The sequence below is a fragment of the Neodiprion pinetum genome, chromosome 2 (genome assembly GCF_021155775.2).
Source record: "Neodiprion pinetum isolate iyNeoPine1 chromosome 2, iyNeoPine1.2, whole genome shotgun sequence".
NCBI classification, from domain to species: domain Eukaryota; kingdom Metazoa; phylum Arthropoda; class Insecta; order Hymenoptera; family Diprionidae; genus Neodiprion; species Neodiprion pinetum.
In genome coordinates, this window is record NC_060233.1 from 33,958,764 (window position 1) to 33,969,845 (window position 11,082).

Genomic DNA, 11,082 nt, shown 5'->3' on the forward strand with positions numbered 1-11,082 from the left:
GGTATTTTAGGCTGTGACGTGAGTAATGTATCGAGAATATATTAACACGAGTAAACTAATTAGAACATTAGAAGAATAAAATTATAGCTTTCTTTGCCGTATTTATATTCTTATTTATTAAATATACGAATAATGATGAAAAATCCAGTCGAATTTGAGTGACAGGATATTTGATTTTTGACGCAGGTACGCGAAAATACGCCATTTTGGTATTACGGGTTTCGCTCGAGATTCAATCAAAACAATTTCAATTCATCAACACGCGTTATAATTGGAGAATTTGTCGTGTATGCGTCAATCGGTTTGTACGTATTTTAAATATACTTGATTTGTACGGGTATTATTCCTAGGTATAGCATTTGATGTGTAAATTGCGCCGGTCGCAAGTGGGGTACATAAAAAAACAAAGAAAACTATATTGCAAATAATATGGTGTACTATTACTTATACATATAATGATGGGCATTGTTACGAAAACGTACACGTCTCTGCTAGTTTCGTAATAAAATGAGAAAATAATAAACGGTCGATTATTTGTTTCATAAGGACAAATAACTCATTATCTTATCTTCCTTGTTTCTTAAATCAGCTGTGTCGAATGAAGTTTCGACCGTGCGCAGTAACAATACAATGCAACAATATACGACCAGTCACATGTAATACTTTGGTAACCATAGAAATGGTTCCATTCTACGGACACATTGAAAAATAATCAACTGCCGATCAGCACAAATCGTATGAAAAACTCACTTACCAGTGCTTTGGCACCTCGTCAATTCCCTCTTCGAGTTGCCGATAATTGTCTTTCACATCGACGCGTGAAACGAATCATTTCACAAAATTGCAATAGAGCAAGCAAATCAGTTTTTTGAACATTAATCACACGTATATTTATTCGAAAAACAAGATGGATTCTGAGGAAACGAACATCCGAAATAACCGAACTAGAAATCGCGCCTGTTATACTCACGTGTTGATCGAAACAATGGAGAATTTATATTTGTACCAACGCGAGTAAATCCAATTCTACGATTAATTATTACAAGGCAGCCTGTCAATATCTATAAATTATGTAAACCGCACTGATGCCGACACGTGTTAGTTTCTTTTGAAAAATTAATGAAACAAATGCGCATCGGCGAGCTATGACGAATTCAGATCTAATTTAATAGTTGCGACCAACTTCATGGACAAGGTTGCAATATTACGAAATACCAGATTCATCAGACGATGGAAATCTATGTTGAATCAGGGAAAAATTCCGGTAAAACTAACCGAAACCGGTGACTGCTGATTGTGAAACTAACACACCGAGTCCTGCAAACGCGACGCGTTCTGACTTGTCAACTCTAGAATCTAGATGTTCGATGTCAGCGTCAGCTGATGCTCCTTTGTTTGTTATAAGGGAGCGCCGTTTCGACGCACGCGGCGGTTGTTGGAACTAACTTTGCATAAGTTTCTAGGCTCCCGTCTAAAGCCAGACTCGAGGAAATTTAATGCGTGGACTGTACTACATACATACCTATGTATACCGTACGTATACATGTATCACTGATCTGTGGTACGTACGCATGAGCGCATATGCGACGGCCGTCACAATAAAGTTTTAATTTAATACATAGAAAACAGCTGTTCGAAACGTAAGCGTACGAAGTTTATCTGAATTATTTTCCATCGTTCCCAATACGAGGATCGTTGTATTATGTCAATAACGAAATAAAATACAATACAAGACTAGGCGTAATACGCAATTGGATAGCTTGTCGGTGTTTCCTTGGTTCTTACCTTTCTGACTGACAATAACCGCAATGCCTGTTCGTACGACGCGGTGTACGCATTTTTATTAATAATCGGGAAATGCTGTGCCCAGAAGTGTGGGACTTTAAAGCCCCGCAGCACTACTTCAAGGTCGATCATTCGGATTGTTTAACAAAGAACGTGACGGGCGTGATTAGAAAACACTATTTCAACCACTCGGTAAGCGGTATAACGCGAACTCGCGATTATAAATTATAGGTTAGGTTGATTTTATTATGCTGCGCTGCGTAGCTGTAACGAGAGATTTACGTAATTTTAAATAATTCTTGGATTATTGCCAGGTATCTGTCGTCATTCCTGATACAGTTAATTTACCACCGCATTATTTCGAATCGTTCAACGAAGACAACGACTATTACAGAGTCAACAATTTATCAGCATCCGAACTGGTTGACAAAGAATTCATCGAGGCCTTTGTGAAAAACGGTAATTCAATATTTCCACCGATTTTTCATTATAATTTTAAAACACTTCGTTGCACTTTTTCTACTCTTGACTTCCCGCCGGTGAAACACTAATAGGATGGAAAATTTTCCGTGTTTCTTAACTTACAATCGATCTGCAAACGCCATTTTTAGCAAATTTCCAGAACCTTGTATGCATTTGTTTATCAGCAGGTAGTTAAAAAAAATAAACTGTCCGCCACGGAATTTTCATTTTTCCACTACTTCTTTTGACGGAAACAACTTTTTCTTTTCGCCATCAGGTTTAATTATACAGAATTATTTTCAATAGCATCTGTAGTAGATTACTTTGCATGTATGCAAAAATTATTTAACAGAGCTGCCTTTTTAACTGGCTACTTTTTGTAACTGAATATCATCTAATGAACAATTTCAGGTGAGGTCAGTGTGCTCGCAATAGAGAGTCACATTGACACCCAGAATTCACTCGCTGTAACTCCGTCTGGCCATTTGATACTTTCCTTGGTTAAAGAAGATTTCCAAACGCTCGGTATCGAGGGAAAACCTTCGTTCTTCGACCGTAATATCAAAAATCGCTTTGGTGAGTTGTTGGAAAGCTAAATAAAATCTCTAAATAATAAAGGATAAGTGACAAACGGAAAACTTAAGAGGTATCAGATTGACAAAATGCCAAAGAAACACCAAATAGCTTCGCTGGAAGAATTGGCCCTCAGGTCGGTTGGCCAATTCGTAACTGATGTTGGACGGCACATCATGCAGCCTATTTGTATTATGTCATCAACTGATCCTGCTCATGGTATAGCTACTCTAAATTCGTGGCTAGAGTGGATAAAACTACAGTTGGTATCCAACGTTCCGTGGTATTTGTACGACAGAATGTCAGTGGAAGTGTTGAAATCGATATTGAATCTCATCACTAAAATTAAGAACAGCTGCAATCAGTATTATCGCATAACATCTTATCTCTCAGAGTTGAATGTCGTTGTGAATCTCACCGAGGTTGTGATACACTCAAATTTGAAAACCATCGAGTTTTCTGTGTGGCCTAAAATTATGAGACATATTTTTTACAAAAATTTACACGTCATGACAGGCTTAGAGATATTAGATTTAGGGTCAGGATCCGCGGGATGGAAAACTTCCGGTATAGAAAAGATGATCATTCAAGGAGTATCTGCCATGCCTAATTTAACATCATTTACGCTCTGCTTCGATTGCACAAACAGTATAGTAACGGCGGTTGGGCAAAATTGTCCCAAGTTACAAAAATTAGATGTCACAGCTTCAAGGTCTGTCACCGATCGTTGCCTGACGATTTTACAAAAGTGCTGGCAGCTGCGCGAGATCCAATTGTTCAGAACCTCAGTTTCCAGAGCTGGTTACGCTGAGTTATTACTAGAGCATCCGAACTTGGAAAATATCGGCAGATGCGATGAATTCGGATACATTTTAGAATATATTAGAAATACCAGTACCTACAAAAAGCCATTCAACTTGAAGATATTCGAAAGCCGAGACGTCACAACAGAGCATTTGCACCTCTTGGTAGAAATGTGTCCAAATTTGACTAAAGTATCAATCGTGCTTGACGAATCTATTAATGATCTATTAATTCTGTCAAGACTGAACAATTTAACAGAGTTGAAACTTTTGTGCGGAGATTTCTTTACAGATAGAATGAAAGAACTGCTTGAAACTAGGGGTGCCAAAATAACGAGTCTTCATTTGGAGCATGTTAACGAAATTGATTTAAATGCGCTCATTTACATTAGTCAATTTTGCCCGATGCTCAAGCATCTAGTTCTTTACAATTGTGAGTTTGATGAACACGCGGCAATAGTATCGGCTAAATTATTTGTTCCACCATTCAAATATTTAGAGCGCATTAAGTGTGTGGCTGACTGTGCACACCTGCATCTTGAATTCCTTCTTTCTCATTGCGTAAACATTAAATTTATACAATTAGGATCATCGACAGGTATCGGTGACGATACAATGGCCAGAGTTTTGTCTAAGAATCCAATGAACAAGTTGGAGGAGCTGAAAATACTTTACAGCGACGATCTATCGATGAAAACTGTAAGATTATTGATGCAGAATTGTGATAATTTACGACGTCTGTCGGAATTAGAAAGTTGGCAAGGCATTTCACTTGCAGAATTGAACGTATTCCAAAGTGAGCTGAGAATAAACAACATCGACTTGGATATAAGTCCGACATTGTCGTTAGCTTAATTAATTATACAATGGGCATTCTTCTAAGGCGGCACGATTTTAAGAATAATAGCAATAATAGTCATGCGCAAAATATCTGTGTGAAATTCTATTTTTATGACAATTTACACAAGCATAGTGATGAAACATTTTTTCAATTTTATAATCGCGTGCAAAATATTTGCCTACATGTAACAATATCGATATGCTCAATAACACCTTCCATTACGAACTATAGACATGGTTACCAGACTTTGCAGATTGTTCCTGTTTATTTTTTTAATTTATTTGTTTTCCTTTCTGTGACTTGTCAAATCCGTCAGTAATTTCTGCATTAATTATTATTATTGAAAAATTAAAGCATAGAAAGACTCGTATTTAGTCAGATCTCTCAAAAAGTTTGCTGTATTATACCTGCTTCAAGTATTTATTGTATTTGTTTACTGCAATTATTAGACAAGATTACTATGACTGTTTACGCTTAAATGTTGTTAAAGAATTGACTGTAATGAATTAAGATAGTCGAAAAGTGAATTAATAATAATTTTACAACGTGAATAATTTGTAATTTATATAAACTCGCTTGTAATCAGTTGAGGCACAGATAGTTTGGTCTGAATCGCTGTGACAGTCTTTTTTTTCAATAGATTTCAAGAAAAGTAACAAAATGATTGTCGGAAATACCTCTGTCTGGTATTGAAATTTCTCACAAAAGTTCTTTTGTGTAAAAATAAATTGGGCAAAGCATTTCGCATTTTTTCACAGCAAATTTTTATTACTCCAGATTACTTAGTCACTTGAGTGGTCGAAAAGATGTCGAAAAAAATTCTGTGAATAATTAGGGCACTTGTCTAAAAACTGTTAGTTGTCTAGAAATGGAAATTTCAGACAGAGATTTCCGTCCAGAAAATATATGTACTGGTGCAAGAATGTCATACAGACAGCTATTGTTGATGTTGAAACTAATTTTAATTACCGATTCCTTACACAATTTGGTTGAATTAATAGTTGGTGGTTTTTCTTACAGGCTAGTAATGAACGAGTAAAAAAATGTTGCGAATGAAAATAATTACAAAAATTACTAATTAATGTAGTAAACCCTCAATGATGTAGTTTTTGTTCATGAATGTTTGAACTATTTGAAAAGGAAGCTTTAAACAAATATGTCTCAGATCTAAAGTTTGAATAACGGAGCACAAGCTTTTATAAAAATGTACACATAATATTAATCAATATTAATATTAATAGGTGACTAGCATTGTAGTATGTGTCCGTAATGATAGAATAATAACACTTTTGTGACTCTACCAAAATTGCTGAAATGGATTTTAATTGTACTATATAATCATATGTACATGTATTTAATATTCATGTGGACTAAATTAAATGTTGAAAACTGTGAAGAATGTAAAGAAAAAGAAAACGGGATTGGAGTTGATTTAAATTACTTAGCAATGATAAAATAATTGAGTTTTCTCTATGACTGCTACTTATGTACTAGTCATATTGATACTACGAATAGATAATTAAGTACTGATTAAGTGCCTCATATTTTTTATATTTTGTTTAATTGACGTTTCTCTCGGTTGGAAATGTTGGCAACTTTTATATTACTGTAATCTTTGTTGATCGATACAATGTACCGTTCTAATACAATGGAGAATATACTATAAATTTTTAATCATTGCTACATGGCTGGTTTTTATTTCATTATTATTTATTATTTTCAATTAAATTCACATGAACATATTCAATTTCATCATTTCAGACATTTAGCGTGGTTTTTTTAAATTCGCACAAAACGTTAGCAGCTATGCTTTATCTGTCATTTGTGTAATAATTATTATTTGAAATATGTATGCTGTGTTTTGACTGGGTCACTCATATATTCAAATCATTTTCTTTTTTTCTTATTTTTGATTACCGGTGTGCGATCGTAGTCGTGACTATTGATTTGAAAGAAGAAAGTTTTACACCAGGCAAGAAGAACTATGAACACGTCAGGGAGTCACTGACAAATAATCTACATCAGAGGTTCAACGTTATATTGGCTTGGGAACCTCCGGGTAAATATTAACCACAACAAAGATGAGATTATTGTCTGACTGCTTAGCACTCGTCTCAATTACTGAATTCTTTCCAAGTACAATACTGTAAAGGGAAGTTCTTCTAGTTACTATATTGAACAAAGATGTGTTACGATTAATCACCTTCGATTTGTCAACTATTACTCCCAACTTGTTAGACCCAGACTTTTATATAAACTTGATGATTTTCCACATTACAGATAAAAAATTGTGTCCATCGTCAATAGCTGCGTGGTTTGATAAGCGCGGTTACACAGTTAAGCTTTGCCGTCAAAAGAAAGTTGACCAATGCGAGTATTCCATAAAGATCCCCATCATCAACAGCAGCACAAATCATTCAGAGCTCTTCGAATGGCTGGGTGTTTTGAGTATTGGCGGTGATTTGTGAGTTGATTTTCAATAGTTTCTGCGATGTCTTCATAGTCTTGCTAAATTATCTCATACTTTTTGAGAATATATTTATTTTTTCATATTTTACAGAAAGAACAGTGCAGAAAATTCTTATTTGAATAGCTATAAGTGTTCAGAACCATGGACAGAAGTTGGACAAGTGCGCTGTATCAGGTGGACAGGTTTTATAACTCAGAAACAAGTTGAAACAATATTTAATGAGTTAAAAAGCTACGTCAAAACGAGAGAAACCATACCTTGGGTCAGTATTGACGTGCAAGGCTTTTCGGACAGCCCCACAAGCTGGGAATTAAAAGAGCACAATTTTTACATCGATGGGGACAACAGTTACGCTATTTTCTTAAAACCAAATGGAGGATATATACTAAGAACAAGTTTAAGCTCTAATAATAAACCAAGAATATTTCAGTAAACCATTTTTTCACTATGATAATTCTGTCCCTGAACTTAAAATTGTCAAAACATATCAAATATTATCAACTGCTTGCTGAGAAAATAGCAAATATAAAATCTTAATTTAATGTGTGATATTTCCTCTTCTTTGTAAGAGGGCTTACTCAGATACCTTATTTTTCATTTCCCTCATTATTCTTTATTTATCTTATCTTTCTGACCGCTGACCTTTATTCTCAGTTGACCGGGAAGTATTACAACATTCACAATCGCCTCACTAGATTGATTAGCCTAAAGTAGACTGGTTCAAACAGTTTCTCATTTTTATCAAAATTATTGACATGGAAAAACAACTGGTCATAGTTGACTGCGATGCAGGTATTGATGACGCTCTTGCGTTAATTCTGCTAGTTGGGGCGCACAAATTGAATAAAATTCAACTACTGGCAGTGACATGTGTTAATGGAAATACAACCGTAGAAAATGTGGTCAATAATGTCTTCAGGACACTACAGACATGCGGTCTTGCAGATGTAAGTTTCAGTATTTCCAGTTGAATATTAAAAAAATTATAAAATTCCACAAAATTTTCAATTTCTATGAAAAATACATTCCAATCTGTTAAGATAACGTTAATAATAATCTGACAAGTGTAAAGTGTCGATTTCTACCCTAGATACCAGTTTACCAAGGTGCTCATTCTCCATTACTGAGCACAGAAAATGCCAGGATATCCGCTACTGAGCAATTTCACGGGCCCGATGGATTTGGAAATATGTTTAAGGATAAGCTGGACATAAGCAAACTTCAAAAAGAACATGCTGTACACGCGTTGTATAGAATGGTTTGCAAAAACCCTGGTACTAAACAAAGAATCTAATTGAATATATTCAAATTTAGTACTACACTCCACCGCTTTTATCAATTATAAATATCCATGAAATTTATACTATTTCCAGGAGAAGTATCTATAGCTTGTATCGGTCCTTTGACCAATATAGCATTAGCTATTAGGTTATACCCTGATTTCATCAGCAAAGTTAAAGCGTTTTATGTAATGGGCGGCAACTACACCGGTAAATAATAATTTTCTTACATATTCCTGCAAGATTTTATTTGAATTATTTTGAAATCAATTATTATGAATTCTATACTTTTGTAGTAATCCGATTAATTCTTTTAGCTCAAGGCAATATCACAGCACAAGCGGAGTTTAATTTTTACAGCGATCCCGAGAGCGTTCACATTTTCTTGGCGAACAGTATAAAACCATACGTGCTTTTACCATGGGAGACATGCATAAAGCGCGCTATGGATCCTGTGAGTACTTTTGTATAACACATTGTAAAATATTTCATAGTTTGATGATAAATTTATGTATAAATGGATAAACGGTAACAGGTAAGGATAGGCAGCAACGAATTGAAGTATTTTTGTCAGTTATTTTAACACGCTTTAACTGTTTGTCTCATTGACAATTACAGAAATGGCAAGACCATGTATTTGGGAAAATTAATACTCCAGAAGTGCAATTGATGTCTACTCTTTATCAATTTTACTTGAATAGTAATAAAGAATCCGCTATTTATACGCCTTGTGACGCAATTTTAGCTGCTATAGTTCTCAGACCTGACATGGCTACAAAACTAATTGAACATCACGCAGATATAGAATTAACTGGACGTCGAACTAGAGGCCAGGTTGTCATAGATCACTTGGCGTCGAATAAACCCAACACAAACATAGTCACAGAATGCAATTTGGAAATCTTTAAAGAACTGTTGATACTCGCCTTGGACCCTGAGAACTATGAAGGAGATGTTCTGTAAAATCAATAGCATGTAATGAATTAGCGAAATCTTTCGTGTAAATCGATTAAAAAATGTACAAATGTACGTATGTACATACGAATGAATTCAAACTTCAAATATCAAACACGTTCTACCAGCTTATTTGGCTAATGGCGAATCTATTTTAAATAAACTCTGGTAATATCTCGATTTCTTTATTGTTTATATTCTTTACTTAATATACACAAATTTTATCAACCTCTCATTCCAGCTACAACAATGCTTTTTTTTTCCATATCCATAAATTTATATGTATTATCTGCAAGTACAACTAGACATAGTGCAAATTTGATGACGTTGCACCATGTAATAAATTTTTTTCAAATTTATCACGCTTCAACATTGTTTCCAAGATTATTATTGTCAAAATTCTTTTTACATTTCGTTCATAAGAATAATACGGTGAATCAATGAACAATCATTAGAAGATTATTTTACACCAGTGTACACATGTATGTGTGTAATAAACGCCCTTTTGTCACAGAAGAAACTAAAGCACGCTTTCCCTAAGAGAAATCCGTTTACCTTAACATAGTAACAATGCAGTTATTTGTATACAGTTAAACATACAATTTCCTAAGTCATATCGTTACTCGATCACATTTTAAACCCAACTAGTAAATAATTGTCCCCTAGACTATTACCTGCTAACTTAAATATTTCTGCGTCTATGTGAAAATTTAAGGAAAACAAAAATCAGCCGCAGTCACCTCTGGCAGGTTTGTTATTCTATTTTTGAAGTTTGATTCTGTTTAACTTTATGTCACAAGTAAATCGAATGTAGTGCAAGTAGCCAGAGCTATTTCCCTCAAATACAATAAAATATTCTAAGACTACGAGACCAACAAACTCCGATTAAAGCCTGTCAGATTTGAAACAGCATTGCACTAGAGGGAAACTGCTGCAAAAGATGTTTAAGTTTGTCTCTAAACAAAGGTGACAATATAATTAACAACAATGTTATCGTTGTTCTTATATTGTGACATTTGGTTCATAGTAATACTTGATCCGTACGAGGTCGACAAGGATACAGCCTGCGTTTTAGAATTGTTGAATTACGGATTTGGCTTTTCGAAACTTTGCAGTTGCTCTTTTTGCGATTCCTGGAATTGTTCTCTGGCCTCGCGGTTCGACTTTAACAGCTCCACTAGCTCTGCGTGGATGTCGTCATTTTTTCTCTCAAGGGAATCCAGCGCCGAATTCAATTGGTCCAGCTGGGCATTGATCGCCTCAAATTCTGTAATCAGTTCGTTCAATTACCACGTTTTCCTGAACCAAGCAATTCCCTAATTCCTCGGTTTGAGGGTTATAAGGCATTTACGCCAGATTTTTCTATTCCTACGGCGCGATAACGCTTCGCGAATTTAACTGTCCCCGCAATTTACCTTCTTCGTTTATGTTGTCGTCTCCGCTTCCCGCGTCAGCCTCGTTCTCCTCATTCTCCTTGTTCTCTTGCGGCTCCACAGCGTCTTCCCCCATGATTATATCTGCCATCACCAGTTTCGCCAAATCAGCTGACGATGAGCCGCGCCTCCCTTTGACACGTGACATGTCACGTGGTACACGGGCGACGCGCTCTATTCGAAACAGACCGAAACGTCAACGGCGCGGCGGCGTTGACTGACAACGAGGAGCAGAGATCTACCCGATCTACCTACATAGATCAGTGCTGAAGAGGAACGGCTAAACCGGTCGATCGCGACAAGGCAAAGAAAAACACGGAGTCTGGAGAGTAAACTGTAGGCCTCGGATCTGATGAAGTTGGCCATCCCTTTATAGAGAACGGTGAAATCCCAACGGATGCATGCTGATGGTTCGTAGCTTCATAAATTGAAGCTTTTATAAAATTATTTGACAAGTTGTTGCTTTTCTCCTGTTGGTTAC

At 35.8% G+C, this 11,082-nt stretch overlaps 4 protein-coding genes across 5 annotated transcripts; 3 read left to right on the forward strand and 1 right to left on the reverse strand.

Moving 5' to 3' along the window:
- Positions 1-1,361: 1,361 nt before the first annotated feature.
- On the forward strand, positions 1,362-7,725 carry LOC124211758 (ribonuclease P protein subunit p40-like). Its single transcript, XM_046611148.2, has 7 exons — positions 1,362-1,977; positions 2,100-2,244; positions 2,659-2,823; positions 6,398-6,523; positions 6,745-6,928; positions 7,025-7,363; positions 7,589-7,725. The coding sequence occupies exons 1-7, from the start codon at positions 1,858-1,860 to the stop codon at positions 7,590-7,592; spliced, it is 1,083 nt and encodes a 360-aa protein (XP_046467104.1). The 5' UTR covers positions 1,362-1,857; the 3' UTR covers positions 7,593-7,725.
- On the forward strand, positions 2,765-6,147 carry LOC124211750 (F-box/LRR-repeat protein 7-like). Its single transcript, XM_046611132.2, has one exon. The coding sequence runs from the start codon at positions 2,910-2,912 to the stop codon at positions 4,476-4,478; it is 1,569 nt and encodes a 522-aa protein (XP_046467088.1). The 5' UTR covers positions 2,765-2,909; the 3' UTR covers positions 4,479-6,147.
- LOC124211760 (pyrimidine-specific ribonucleoside hydrolase RihA-like) lies at positions 7,690-9,349 on the forward strand. Its single transcript, XM_046611151.1, has 5 exons — positions 7,690-7,881; positions 8,025-8,208; positions 8,308-8,424; positions 8,532-8,668; positions 8,833-9,349. The coding sequence occupies exons 1-5, from the start codon at positions 7,690-7,692 to the stop codon at positions 9,175-9,177; spliced, it is 975 nt and encodes a 324-aa protein (XP_046467107.1). The 3' UTR covers positions 9,178-9,349.
- Positions 9,338-10,743, reverse strand: LOC124211765 (bublin coiled-coil protein). Of its 2 annotated transcripts, XM_046611157.2 has the most exons (3): positions 10,584-10,743; positions 10,230-10,435; positions 9,338-9,866 (listed from the first exon to the last, which is right to left on the reverse strand). In XM_046611157.2, exons 1-2 carry the CDS (start codon positions 10,690-10,692, stop codon positions 10,254-10,256), a joined length of 291 nt encoding a protein of 96 aa, XP_046467113.1. In that variant the 5' UTR covers positions 10,693-10,743; the 3' UTR covers positions 9,338-9,866; positions 10,230-10,253. The 2 variants fall into 2 exon arrangements, with proteins under 2 accessions (XP_046467113.1, XP_046467112.1); XM_046611156.2 differs by having other exon boundaries at positions 9,338-10,435.
- Between the last annotated feature and the right edge of the window lie 339 nt (positions 10,744-11,082).